Genomic DNA, 15,297 nt, shown 5'->3' on the forward strand with positions numbered 1-15,297 from the left:
AAGTACATTTATCAAGGATGAACATGAAAAAGTATGGGTCTAAATAGGGTGTTCTTGAAAAAGAGAGCCCCCTCTGAGTTGATTTCTTCCAGTAAAATTAAGGATTAGAGAAATGACAGTCACAGGCTGTAGCTGCTATTCATGGTCAGAACAAGGAACCAGGTTATTTGAACTTTTGTAGGAAACTTTGACAAAAAGATCAAATGAGACTGATGACTGCGTCCTTAAGCTAATTTCTTTGAAAATGTAAAATAGTAAGAAAACAATTCCTGGAATCTTCCTGTGAGAAAAAAAGGCAGGACTTACTGTGGTCCTAAAGTGCCCTAAATGCAGCATTGGAAGGGGGTGTGGTTAACTTTACACAACAAAAAGAGGAGTGGGGTGGGTGGTGCTTAAACCACACCTTTGCAGGTCTAGGCCAAAGCCAGAGTTTCGACAGCAGTTAGTTGAACTGCACTAGCTGAACAGGTAGGAGAACCAGGACTTTCTGTTACTGAACCAACATAAGCTGCTGTGTCTCACGTGGGTTCGAAGGGGGTTTAATGTTTTAATGGCTTTTTGTTGATCTTAGAGACCGAAGGCTTTTGTTATTTAAGTCTGTCTGTGTTTGAAGGTATAGAGACTTTTTGCCATGTTGATGTGTGAGTCAGACATAGTGTGTGTGTGTTTTTGTGTTGTTGTCAGCTTTGAGTTGATAGCTTCAACTCTTGAAAGGCTTGTTGTCCTACTAAAGTCTGTATTCAAGTGAGGCCAAGATTTTTCCATATTGACAGTATTAAGTAAAAAAGTATGTTACGTATCCCTGCTTAGGTCATGCTCAGTCTTAAAATGACTCACTGAAAGTCCGCCATTCCTCAAACGGATTCTTGGTGTTGCTCATACAATCAAAATCCAGCCTCATGTTGGTTATTCAGTGTTCAGATAGAGCAGAGTCTCTTCTCTTAGTTATTAGTTGTTAAAGGACTTGGATACAGTCTGTGAGCACCCACCAGAGGAATCCTCCAAACCAAAATCCATCTTTAGCTAAATGTTGAGTTTTCTGTCACTTGTCCTTTAATTCTGCAGATGATGTGATTGGGGGGAATGTTAAGGCATGATGGTAGTGTTTTTCTGTTAGTTTTCCGAAAGTCAACCAGGGTTAAAGATTAAACATTTAAAAGTCGACTTCCTGACAGATCTAGTTAATGCAGCAGACTTTGGTATTCTTACTGTGACGTGCTGCCTGCTAAAACCAGATTTCTTGGCAGGAAATTGTCTTAATTTTATTTTTGTTATTATTTTAGTTTTGAGGAACTTTAATTCCATATTGGATTCTGAACTATTCAGTCACTCAGAACTGGTAAAAACAGAACTTAGGGTTTTAAAAAAATGGGGATTGTTGCAGTATCAAAACAAGAACCTTTTGGCTTTCGCTGACTTTTGAACAGAAACTGAAACCCGCTCAGATGACGATGACTAGTGGTTGGTTTGTAACGCAAAGAGTCAGTTTCTATTCATTACAAATTTGGTTTATCTTTAATTTTTTTCTTTTGCGTGGGGATGTTATGTTAAAAAGGAAGACGGCCGACATTTTTCAACAAAGTTTTATGATTTAGATGCAACATTTGACTTCAGAGGTAGTTTGGCCTCCACTCCTAAAGTTGAAGATGCACCTTACGACAAAGCAGGACACCTGGGCAGAGCAAACGATTTACTACAGATGTAGGTTTTGAGGTTGTTGATTTGTGTCTCACTGACTAAATCACAATAATGTACAAGACGCTTCAGCTTTATGCTAGTTCCATCAAAAATCCATCCTACCGCATGGCATTCAAAAGTGTTGCTACTGATAAGGCTGGGTTGTATGACTATACATTTTGTCCTAATGAAGAATCTTCTATTGTTTTTTTTGTTTTGTTTTTTACGAAGTGTCAGTGTTGTTTACAGCATGGTTAATAGTTTTGGGGTACCATTTTACATTTAAAAAAATGCACATGGAAAAAAAATGGTGGTAGACGTGTTTCAAACTGGAATCAATTAAAATAAGATTAGCAGTTAGCACTGGGCTTAAACAAACATGGCAACTTCTGTCGCAGGATGTTGTTTTAAAACAAGGGGACCGACGTGGACCAGGCAACCGTTATTTAAGTTATATACTCCAACAAAATAAACAAATTCTATCACCTGTGCAAGAACCATGCTCAAGAATACAGAGAGAGTCAATGAACAATGGCAGTGTAGAGTGACGGTAGAAGTTGTTGTTCCCCTTTTGACATACAGTGGGGCAAAAAAACTATTCAGTCAGCCACTGATACTGCAGAACCACGCAAGGGGAACCTAGTGAATGACCTGCAGAGAGCTGGAACCATAGACTGTAAAAAAAACGGACTTATCATGGTGTGACATCACCCATAGAAAATGCCTTTCCTCCGGCTCTCATGAAATGAGGTAAAATCCCTCACCGTTGCTTTCCTGATACAGGTGCCGCCCTCGACAGTGATTAGTCCGAGTCAGTTGAGTCATTGTAACTATGGCAATAGCGATAGTAGTTGCCATAGATGCAACTTCTCTTTGACCAGTGCTCATATTGCTAATAACAATCCATGCCTGAGTGTAGATTCCACTTTTTCCCTCTCCCCCTACAATGACTGACAGTATTCACTTACTGTGTGGTTAACCACCCACCACTAAATGGAAAAAACAAACACATACCAGTCATTGAATTATATTTTGTTATTTGCCTTTGGTCAATTTTGTAAAAACCATGGTCCTATTTTCACACTGAACATGAACCAATCATCCGCTTTTATTTTGCTAAAGACTTCAGCCACTATATTTGTGTTTCTCTCACAGCTTGATTTTATCGCTACTGCATTTTAAACGTGCATTTAGACACATGACACCACTGATGGCTAAAAACATCGACTAATTAGGGAGTTTCTGCAGAATTTTCCAGACGCCAATGTAGGTCATGTGATGACTAGCTGGTGCTGCAGTTGGAGACTCTGCCCCTCCCACAGACTGCCAGGCCAGACTCGGACATAGATTTTGGTAATCAAGACACTGGGGTGAGGCTTTTAAAATGAATTTGTAATATTTAAAAAGAAATGGAATTATCTCCGTTTACAGATTTAAGGGTTTTAACTGATGCTGTCATGCGGTTTTTTATCGGTCGGATCATTAAACAGTCCTGACTTTTGCAAGAAACTGTAAGGCAGCAGTTGATACAGTCACGCTGGTTGTGTGGAAGGCCTTATGGAGATCAATTCTGAAAAGTCACTCAACTGGTTCCACCAGACCCAGCGGAGGGAGGGGAAGACACAAACAAACTTGCCTGAAACAGCTCAGTCACTGCTGGATTGAGCTATGACCTGTGAAATGACCAACTCCACATTAAAAAAAATGGGGGAAAAAACTTCCTAAAAAAACATTCCTCCATGGGAACACATCTGTTCAGCTGAATGGAATTTAGTTTTCTTATTGAACACTGGATTTTACTTCTAAGTTCTAGAGCCTCCCAAACAGCCTCCATATATAGTTAAGACATTCCTAAAGGAGGTATCTTCCAACAGTTGGCAAGTGTGTAGAACAGCTATAACTAGCAAACATGAAAAGAAATATGCAAATAGTATTTGGAAAAAACAGAAAAAAGACTGTGTGGTGGGAATTGCACAACACACCCGGGAGAAAAACAGGTATATTGTGACTGAACTTAAAAAGTTTGGGCACATTTACGCTGTTTCAGTCAGCCAAGAAATGGGGCTTGTTCTGGTCTTACTTACCTTTGCAGTTTGGACTTCTAAAATCCACGGACTGATTTTGCTTTAATGACTATTCCTGTAACTCTGGTGACAAACTGCTTTGTATTTCATGGAAACTGTAATGATATTCATACCATGCGTTTCACCACTTGTCAGTTCGAACATCTGCTTATGTGAATTCTTTGTCGTTACCAAACAGAACTTGTTTCAGAGTAAACATTAGAAAAGTTAATCAATATTGAACAATATCTGCTCTGTGATGGACTGGTCCAGGTCTTGCCTTCATACAACAGTGGCTCGGATCTTGAAAAAGATTAAGCGGGTATAGAAGATGAATTGGTGGATGAACAGAGTAAAGTAATTTATGGTTGTTGGCGATGATGCCTGGTAACTAAAAACATTCAGCACAAGGTCATAGCGTGAAGTACAGGACATGTAGGCTCTGCAGCCCCCCTGCTGTATTGCTGAATTTGTTCTCTGTACCTGGGCACTAATGCTAAAGAGTTTGAGTGCAGTTAGTGAGGACTTGAAAACAGCACTTAGTGACATGATCAACGCGATTAACAATTTGATCACTGCGTGGAAATCTTATAGTAGTGCGAGACTTGTTCAGGTAATTAGCAAGGACAAATATGTTGGCCCTTGAGTTCTGGAGTTTGACAGCCCTGTTGAATTTAAACACTCTCTAGTGTTTCCGTCTGTTGTGCACCTATTGTCTTTTTTTCTTTAGCTGAGCCTTCACTGCTGCTGCCTGGCCTGTCTCTGGTATAGTTTCATGGTTTAAGGATGGATCCCCAGAAGTTGAGAGACATAAACAGACGTGAAAACAGTTCAGAAATTTTTGGGCATGGTCAACTACCTGAACAGATTTTCCACTCTTTTCTGATCAGTGTAGTGAGACACTAAAGAAATTGAATTGAACAACATGAGAAGGCATTCCTCAAACGGAAAGAGGAAGAGCTGACAGAGCTGAGTACAGCATTCCTGCAGAAAGGTAAGCCTGTTACCTTTGCCGGTAGAGCACACACGCTAACAGAGCGAGGTTATGTGCAGGAAAGGATATAATACTTTTTTTTTGTGTGTGTGTGGAATTCCACCAATACACCTATGGTTGCAAACGTTCTCAGTGACCAGATAGCTTGACGTTTTTGACAGACAACCACTGCCCAAAGAACTTCAATAAATGATGTTTAGGATCCAAAACTGTGGTGTGGAAGTGTTGTGTGTTGCGACAATGGAGATGTTTTTGGCTTACACCCTGACATTATATCCTTGAAGACTCTCTTCATGTTTCAGTGATAGCAAAAACGGACATGGTGAACATGATGCAGCACTGGCCGTTATCTGACAGAACCTAAATGCAGCACGCAGAGCAAAGGAGCACAAAGCATGAATGTCCCATGTTGACAGCTTCTTTCTGCCGTAATTTTAAACTTGTCTGCATTTAATTTGATACTTTTATGTCTCTCTTTGACCTGTGATATGCATGTCATCTGCAGGTGTGTAGACAAGGCAGATTCTCCAGAGCATGCATCAGCTTCCTTTAAAAGATCTCTGGTGCTGCTACCAAAAGGCATACTAAGCCAACAATATTGTTCAAATGTTGACGAGTCCGGATAGCTGGACTGGTATTTGGCTTGAGTTGCCAAAATCCACGTAAAAACTTTGGCTTTGGAAAAGACAAGTCCTTTGTTTAAGTGACCTAATCGATGCGCACAAGGTTTTTCATCAAACATCCCCTCTGACTCAATTTTTGCTGTGGTCAACTGATGAGATTATACCTCTGCACCCTAGGTCTTGCAGTTTTTCACTAAGCAGTTTCATCACAGCAACAGAAAAAGCCTCTTTGGTAGCTTTTGTCTAGCTCCACCTGGTAGTTTTCATCTGCCATCCCTATTTTCCCAATTGGATTACTGCTGTACTTTTTTTTTTTTATTGTTTCTTTATATCTTCAAACTTTGCATTGGAATTCGGCAGGTTAACCGGGATGACATTCCGAATAGCACCACTGTTTGTTTGAAAATGTACCCAGAAGGCATGCCTACAAAAACTGAGGTCTCTTCTCCATTCCTAGTGTCTGTTGCATGCTCTGGACCTGAGCCTGTGTCATAGGTTTTCTTCATCCTCATCACTCTTGTAACAATAATTGTTTTGCATGCATCTCTTTTTTTTGCTTTTTTTGTCACATTTGCATTTCTCACCGTGAGATGGGCCTTTCCACTTGCTTCTTTCAAGCTTTTTCTCTTGGTTTTTGGCATGTTGCTGCATGCACCTCGTCCCCTGCTGATCCCGTGATTGCTTTACTGCATTTAAACGGTTAACAAGTGAAACCTGCTTTTCTTTGTGTGAAAGTGGGCCTGTGATTGCTACACTTACAAAAAAAGGTAAAACCCATGTGCTTTATTCTTACATTTGCCTTTTTATCTATTTATATTTTTCACGTAAGTTTTAAAAGCTCTTCTGGCCCAACAATTCAGTTCAGCTAGATCAAACATTTAAGCTTGAAACTGGTTTAGGACAATGAAAAGGAGGTGTGTATTGTAAAGTAACTGAGATTATTAAAATACATGATGGGTTTAAAAAAAATTAAAATTAATACGTTCATGTGTGGGTTTTCTCTGAGGCCTCCCACCGTAGGTTAATTGGTTACTGTAAATCGTCCTTAGGTGTGAATGTAAGCGTCTATGGGTGTGTGATTGTGGTCCTGCGACAGATTGGCGACCCGTCCAGGATGTCCCCTGCCTTCACCCACAGGAGGCCGGGTTAGGCTCCAGCCGTTTAAACCGTTTGTTCCGAAAGGGAACAAACGGTTTAAAAGATGAATTAACATTAATACTTTTCTGTTAGAAATACAAGACAAAAAAGTATCTACAAACCCCCATGGTATTTTATCAAAGCCAGTTTCTTGTAATAGAGGGTTTCTGATCTGCTGCTTCTGTCTTTGTGGCTCCGCTCAGACTCGGAGAGAGTCTGGGACAGCCGGGGACAGGGAGACAAACTGCTGTCCCACGAAGAACTGAAGAGAAATATGGTTCATATTTTAGAAAAAACGCTCTAGATTAGTGAAGGAGCCGCTATTTACTTTAGGCGGACATCTGAACTGGTCTGAACACGGCAGATCAAGTCATGCAGGGACAGGAAGTTGGGGACTAAGTTCAAAATAAAACACCAGGGAAATTTCAACATAAATAAACAATATTTGTGGTGAGTTCATAGCTTCCACATTGCGGGTCTGACACTAAATGTATATGTTTAACGTAATATTTTATGATTAGAATCACCTTCTTAAACTCTGCATCATTTAGTTTCACAATCTTTTGTATTAAAATATTTCCAATCACAACAAAAGCCTGTGTTTAGAGGATAAGATGCAAAAGAGAATTTAATGTATTCCTACAAAGAACAGGAGTCACATCAAACACAGCTGTCAGGAACTGGAGGCAAAATGCAGGAAACTGGGCATGGAGGCAGAAATGTAAAAATGTAATAAATAAACGGGACAAAAATGGTGGAGGGAAAAAGGGGGATAAAGCAGATGACCTGACAAACATTACCATCTGGATTAAACTTGATTCATGTTGATTCTGCCTGCAGCACATTGTGCCAACAGAAGAGCCCCAAGTGTTTTATTGCTTTGATGTCTTCTGTGATAAAGTGAACAAACTCATATTGATAATGATTTGTTCAGACAAAAGAAATGACAAATCTATCACTTTCATCTACAGTAGCAAAGTATTTATCTATTAGTAGTTTATTTTAATTTTCTGTATTGTTTAAAGGACAAAAAAAAAGTGTTTTGCTGCCCTTTTTTGACTTTGGGCCCCTGTCCCTCTGAAATCCTGTGTACGTCCCTGAATAGGAGTGTGTGGAGGTGGCACCATTCAGAGTTGGTCTTTTGGATCTCGGATCTCTTGGGTTGAGATTTCCTCCAGCTTTTGTCTGTTTGGCTGCTCATCATTCAACACTTGCATGAGAAAAAAAGACAGGTTTTTTTTTTTTGTGCACTGCTGATGCTGTTTCTGAACAATGCACCGGTTGTTATGTTAAATAATCATAACTAGATTGAAGGAAGTTCTCCCATTTAAGGCGGCGGACCGGTACCAAACTGTGGTGCAGTTGGTACCAGGCCATGGAGGAAAAAACATGACATTTTGTTTTTGTTTTATTTAAAAACTGATTTTTGAAACGTCCCATCGAATCTAGTTTACCGTATAAATAAAGTCTAAGCCAGCTATAGATATTTTAGAGAATGAAGATAAACTTTATCCTCAAAAGTTAGGAGAAACTGGTACCTAAGAAGAAATCGGATTTCCACTTTAGCCTCATATGGTACCATGAAAATATTGTCTGACATTAAACCACGGCCTGATAAAGGGTGGGGCCCAGTGATTCAGACCACAGGTTTTCTTTGAAGAAAAAAATGTCTTGAAGTTAATTCATGGCATCTGGTCTCCATTTACTAAGTAAGAAGGCTTTAGGTCCAGATGCCAAATTTCAAGACGTCACCTGTAAGAATGAGAACGTTTATCAACATCAGAAAACGAAGAAAACCTTTTGTGACGTCTGAATGTTAACTTACCATGTGTGTGTGGTTGTGCCAGCTGTTGTCCTTTTGTTCAGTAATAAGTCCTGTGTTTTGGTCTGGATGCTTTTGAAAGTTTTATTCTGACTGAAAAGAAACCCACGGTAGGGGAACTGTGTCACTGATGTCACAACCATGCAAGAATAAGCTCTTTTTTTAACCACAAGAACCCTCATGTGACAGAAACTGGAACTCCTGTCTTTGGCGTGATTCTGTTGATCTCCACAGATCCAGCGATGAGGCCGTTTACTTGTGTCCCTCTCCTCGTCCTCCTCTCCCTCTTGAGCCTGTCGACTGGAAAAAAGGCAGAGAAAGGATTCAGGATATGCGCATTCAATGTGGAGAAGTTTGACAAGGAAAAGGCAGCAAACTCAATAACGTTGCACTTTCTGACGCGGGTAAGCCTTACACTATCTGTTCAGCTTCTGTTCATGGTAAAGAACCTCAATGTAAAGTTGTCTGTCGTGCTTTTGCGCATTTTATGGTGTTTAAAGTTGCAAGTCATTCAATTTTCATTCATTTTTAGATAAAAGTGAATACAAACTAAAAGACGTTCCCAACATTTGGGTTCATATTTTCAACATTTTACGCATTTTTAAGCATCCAAAGGTTTTCATTTAAACAAAACATTACTAGGCTACATGGTCACCATGCTGAAGAGCCTTTGTTGTTTTAAAAAAACGATTTGAAGACATTTTGGTTTCCACATTTTTAATGTCTGGAGTTTTTATAGTTTTGTCTGACATGGTGTTCTGATGAAAATGTTCTTCTAAAAAAAGGTTTATCTTGTGTTCTCGGCCCACATCAACAAATCTCTCAGACAGACACAAGTGGTCGAGGTGATTATTTATTGGGAGAACGGTACAGTGACCCCATTTCACCCGTGGTGTCTTTTTCAAACACATCCCAAGCACAAAATCTTATGGCACAAACCACAATAGAGGTGTTGCACCGAGAAAAATGATAACCCAGCCAGATGCAGAGGAGGCCCCCCTATAGGGGCCCCCCCGGCGCCGAGAGGCATAGTCGAACCCGGCGTCTGGGCCCCTAGGCCACAGGACAGGCGCGCTTTTTTTTTTTTTTTTTTTTTGGTGGAAGTGTAAAAGATTTTATTAGCTTCCAGATTTTTTTTCTCAGCTGAATTTTTAGAATAGTCTGCCTCTTCAGCAAATGTAACCCCTTTGTGGTAACTTTATTAGGACATGCAGCAGCATCAAATTTTATTTAAAACACCAACTTTATTGGGATCTGGGCTGTATTGACAAAATGGTTGGTTGGTAGTTTCCTATTTAGTCTATTCTCATCATACTAGAACAGTTTATATTTGACACTGCACAAAACTTTTTTGTCTTTTATTTAACTAACTGTGCGTGTTTTGTGTGTGTGTGTGTGTGTGTGTGTCTGTGTGTCTGTGTGTACATAGATTGTGGCTCGCTGTCATATCACCCTCCTGCAGCATGTGGTGGATCCAGATGGTGAAGTCATCAAAACTCTACTGTCTTCACTCAACAGGTACAAATCAAATCCATCCAGTCAACCTTGGAACTAGTTAGTTTTATGTCAGTCTAGCAGCTACTTTGAATAAATATGAAAGAAGATACAGAACTAAAAATAGGGGGGGGAAAATAGTTTTTCACTTTTTGCTTCCTTTTTTTTTGCCTTGAAGCCCACATAAAATCAATTTACAGAACTCAATGCCCTCCAGGGCCAGATCACACCATTTCCTGAGACCTTAGTAAAACATGTGAAATGATATGTCACACAGCCACTATGTACATTTTGCGCATATTGCTCACATGAAAATTGGTCATATGTGAATATTAATGGAAAAAGTAAGAGGTTTTAGTCTGCACGTGAAATTTTCACAGATGTAAAACCACAGAAGAACTGCGAATAAACCACACAAAGAACACGTAAATCAACGTAGAATATGAACCGTGTGTGATTATTGCACTGTTTATATGCAATAATTTTAACTTGATATGTGCGTCTTACACGCGATATTCAAGTTAGACATCCGTGGTACATGCGTGAAAAGTCCAGTAGACACACGGGTCGTGGAAAGCCACAACTTTTACGTAATTACGTAAAGATTTACATATTAATTGTTTATAAACTACATTAAACATGTGTAAACGGCCTAATTCTCAACCAACCAAAAATTTTGAATAGATCAAAACCAAATTCACGTAAAGACCTGTAGGCTGAATCCCTCGAGGGACATCTGCTCACATCGACGAATGACGAACACAAGAAACACTTATGAATTACGTGTATCACAAAAGACCGAAATTTCAGGAAAGGTACAAAATGTACATCGTTGCAGAGCGACATGGCCTCATGAAACCCGCCAGAAAATAAAAGGCAGCAGTTCACTTTTGAGAAACAGACTCGCACAGCAGCTGAATGAATGTTCTTGTATAGTTTTGCTCTTAAAAGAGGACATGTATAAAGAAAATTAAAACTGCTTTTCTGAGTATTACTTTATTCAAATTGTTGTGAATCAGGAGCAGACAAAAAAAATGCATTTGAAAAAAGCTAGTAGTGTCAGACATAGAAACTACTATCAGCAGGTCAATTGCTCTGTTCCATTCTGATGCATCCACTTGGACAAATTGATCCATGAACGTCTTTGTTATCCTCGTTTGAGCTGAAATCTGGATAAAATATGTAATATTGCTCACCATTTCTGTTGCATCGCTAATGTAAGCTTGGGGTTGTCAATGGCTATAAGCTAGTGAGAGAGAGTGTATGCAGATGGATGACGGGACGTAGAGATGGGCTCAATCTGCACTAACAGTCCCACCTACAACTCGGAGGCAAATTTCCAATGAACTCCTGCTGCTCTGTTAAAACTATGTGCTAAAAGACAACACAGGTTTTTTTTTTTGGCTAAAAACGGCATAATCATAATCAAAAGACCACGGGGAACATTTCGACGAAAGATTCAAAGATGATTGGAGTGGGACTATAACCCTTGTGTTCTCCCTACCATGACAAAGGTGGATGAAGGTGGAAAGATTTCATGTAATCCATGGACACCAGTGAAGATCACAAATTATTGAAGAAAAAAGGTTCAGAGCACTGCCTAGTGGGTCTAGATGACCCAACTCCCATTGTTAAAGTGCCTAGGATAGCACAAGGGTTAAGAACCTATCCAGTCCAAGCTCCTTGTTTTCAATTAAGCTAAAACCTAAAAAGCGGTATTTTTACAAAATTACAAATCAGTAATGTAAAAATGAATAATTTGTCTATGTATGTTCTATCTAGTATCAGTTTCAGTTATTAGTGATGTGAAAACTCTTTCATAGTCGAGCAACCAAAGTTACAAATTTAGCACGACAAAATGATCAAATTAGTTTGTGGATAAAAATGTAGAAAAGAATAAATCAGTTCTGAATCTGATTGGACTATCAAATCTAAGTCAGTTTGATTCAAGCAGTGAAATCCAGCTCTGTCAAAGATCCATTTAATCAAATAATCTAAAGTCCAATCAAAGGACAAAGCCAGTAAAAAAGGATTAATGGCTTCCATCAAAGTCAACCTCGTGAGAAGAAGAGCAGGGTCCCTAACGCGTTTAGCATCAAGCAAACGTGTTCAAACAAGAGAGTATGCAGCAACAACAGGAAATGATGTCATCCAGCAGCTCAGCTTTGAGTCTGACTGCACTGTTTGTGTGCTGATCACCTTGTGTCTGCTGTGTGCTTCCAGCCTGGAGTCTGAAAGGTACAGTGGATTTATGAGCATGCTCAGCATCTTGTGTGATCAGATGAATCATTTCCTTGCTCCTGTATCTGCACTGTCAAATCACATCTGGGTTGTTGGCTTCACTCTCCTGTCTTCCAGTTTAATCGAAGCCTTCTTCTTTGTACGGAGGTGGGATCATGGTGTTGGCTTTGTTCATGTGCTGCACAGGTTTTTCCAGACCGGCAGAGTTCAGGACACCTCAGTGAGGCTTGTCCAGTCTGTGATTCTGACGTAACACTGAGGGGGGGCAGTTTTCCAATTATTTTGAGCTGTGTGACAGAGATGACTATCATTTCACAGAAAATGGAGATTGTAGTTTGATTATTTTAAACCTTAACAATATTTGCTCTTAATTCAGAGATTTGAAAGTCTGCTTATTTTGTTAAAATCACTAACTTCAATTTAAAAACTGGTGAATTGGTGAATTACATGCTGGGAATTTGGGACTCTGTTTCTGCTGAAGATTCACTTTGTTGGGGTTTTCTCTCAAGGTGGAACAATCGCTAATCTGCATCGGCTAAAAAATCAGAGAGTTGTGGAAAAATGGGAAGAAGGGTGTTTGGGAAGGGGTATTCAGGCCATGGCTTGCATAAAAGTTTGGAATGGTCCACCAGCGCATCAGAAATTAAACATACCATTTCATTTATTTTGCTGCTAGAATTGTAGATTAAAGGTCTTTGTTTTATGGAGGAACCAGAAGGCTTTATTTCTAGAAGAACCTTGAAAGTTGCCCTGTAGCACAGAACTGTGTGATGATTGATTTTAGGCATGAAACCGCAGAGAGTTTCAGGCAAAGTCATCAGCTATATTTGAAGCCACCATGTTGGAAGCTGGTCTAAAGACTATTGTTTTATGTAAAATTGTCTTCTTTTCTGTCTTACAAGAAAAACAATCTTATCAAATATAAAGCAAACATATTCAAATTACTAGAATTTTCTTTTAAATGCTGATTCTTGGTAAGATCATTTTTTTGCTTATTTAAAGAAAATCTTCCAATGGGGTAATAATCTTTGACTTATTTTTACGAGGCCTGTTCTTGTAGCACACCAGCTTGAGAACTTGAGAAGCTTGAGAACTTGTGCAAGTTCTCCCACTAAAAAAGATGAGAGAGGCCTGTAATTTTCATTATCGGTAAATCTCAAATATGACAGACAAAATTAGGGGAAAAATCCAGAAAATCACAATGTCTGATTCTTAAAGAATTTATTACAAATTATGTTGGAAAATCTGTATTTGGTCATCTACAAACAAACAAGATTATCTGGTTATCTATATAAAGACACCTGTCCACAGCCTCAAACAGTCACACTCCAAACTCCACTATGGGCCAAGACCAAAGAGCTGTCTTAGGACACCAGAATCAATATTGTTGACCTGCACCAGGCTGGGAAGACTGGATCTGCAACAGGTAAGCAGCTTGGTGTGAAGAAATCAACTGTGGGAGCAATTATTAGGAAATGGAAGACAAACAAGACCACTGAAAATCTCCCTCCATCTGGGGTTTCCCCCAAGATCTCACCCCGTGGGGTCAGAATGATCACGAGAACGGTGAGATAAAATCCCATCATCAGATTTTGAGTGAAAACCTCCTCCCATCAACAAGGGCATTAAAGATGAAGCGTGGTTGGGTCTTTCAGCATGACAACAATCCCAAGCACACTGCCCGGGTACAGAAGGAGTGGCTTCATAAGAAGCATTTCAAGGTCCTGGAGTGGCCTAACCAGTCTCCAGATCTCAACCCCATAGAAAACCTTTGGAGGGAGTTGAATGTCTGTGTATCCCAGCCAAAACCTCAAAACATCCCTTGGTCTTGGCCATAGTGAAGTCTGGAGTGTGACTGTTTGTTGTCACTATAAAGATAACCAGTTCATACAGGTGTCATTATTACAGGTAACCAGTGGAGGACAGAGGATCCTCTCACAGAAGAAGTTACAGGTCTGTGAGAGGCAGAAATTTTGCTTGTGACTAAATACTTATTTTCCACCATAATTTGTAAATAAATCCTTTAAAAATCAGACAATGCGATTTTTTTTTTTCTTCTGGATTTTTTTCTCTCATAAGTTGAGGTTTACCTGTAATGAAAATGACAGGCCTCTCTCATGTTTTTAAGTGTAGAACTTGCACAATTGGTGGCTGAATAAAAAATACTTGTTTGCCCCACTGTATCATGCTTTTCTTAAACCTTTCATAGGACACGACATCAATATTTAAGATGATATATTACCTTTAGCAAACTAAGGAAGAATAGTTTTTAATAAAATATGAGTTATTTTCAAAGTTCATTTCTTTCCCTGAAGTAAGACGTCTCGATCTCCGAGACACTGGCTATCTCTCTAGGTAGGTGCTGCTCATTTCATGATGTTTCATGCACGTAAGACGTCTGTAGGATGTCCGCACGAACTACACTCTGATTGTCTCAGTTCTTCATTTCTAAAAGCCAGGCTGCACACAAGGGACGTGCACCTATTTGCTTAAACAGCAGTTTAGGGGGGATTACATTTTTTTAACAACACGCCTGCGTCTCACCTTATTCACCCTTGCTTACCCATATACTGTACGTGTTGTATAAGTGAAACACTCTACAGGCTTACCGAGCGATTTATGACTTTGAAATCTCATGCAGGCCACCTGGGTGCTCTGTACAGTTTTGCCCCTCTTTTCACCCGTAGACGGCTCATATCCACCTGTAAGGACAGTTGTTACTAAGGCATTAAAATTAAACCTGTCCCGTTTTTGCTTTTACTGAGATCTTCCAGGCTCTGCAAATAGTTTGTCTGGCTATTATTATGTGGACATCCTTCATTGCTCAGTGATCTGAGGTTATTATTTTTATATCTAATCCTGATGCCTGTACACCGATCCAACTTTTGCAATGCTTCTTTGCCTCCCAAATCGTTTATAAATTTCCCTTTTTAAATCCCAGATTGAAAGTTTTTTTACACTGAAAAAAACTTTCTAACTATGCTTAACCTTGTGTTGGTTTGACAGCTGCTCCTTTTTAGCACACGATAACTTCAGAAGGCCTGAGAAAAAATTACTGATTCATGAAATGTAAATAAAAAACAGTTTTCTTGGTTTTCCAGCTTTGATCTAGAGCGGAAATGTGTATAGGGATTGTTGTATGCCTTAAATTCAACCTACAAAATTAACATCAAAGAAATAACTTTGAGTGAAGTCTTGTTTTTTTTTTTTTACATCTAGTGCCACTTTGTACTGTTGTGAGGCTGA

At 39.4% G+C, this 15,297-nt stretch overlaps 1 protein-coding gene across 2 annotated transcripts in view; it reads left to right on the top strand.

Annotated features, from left to right (window-relative positions):
* The first annotated feature begins 379 nt into the window (after positions 1 to 379).
* Positions 380 to 15,297, top strand: part of LOC101169591 (deoxyribonuclease-1) — a 23,753-nt gene continuing 8,835 nt past the window's right edge. The window contains exons 1-4 of one of the 2 annotated variants that reach the window (XM_004086324.4): positions 380 to 468; positions 8,551 to 8,720; positions 9,746 to 9,834; positions 12,034 to 12,048. In XM_004086324.4, the coding sequence (XP_004086372.1) occupies positions 8,559 to 8,720; positions 9,746 to 9,834; positions 12,034 to 12,048 (266 nt within the window). In that variant the 5' untranslated portion in view covers positions 380 to 468; positions 8,551 to 8,558. The remainder of the gene's footprint in view (positions 469 to 8,550; positions 8,721 to 9,745; positions 9,835 to 12,033; positions 12,049 to 15,297) is intronic. The other variant, XM_011472960.3, reaches the window with a different exon arrangement.

Source organism: Oryzias latipes, chromosome 7 (assembly GCF_002234675.1).
Source record: "Oryzias latipes chromosome 7, ASM223467v1".
In the NCBI taxonomy this organism is placed as follows: domain Eukaryota; kingdom Metazoa; phylum Chordata; class Actinopteri; order Beloniformes; family Adrianichthyidae; genus Oryzias; species Oryzias latipes.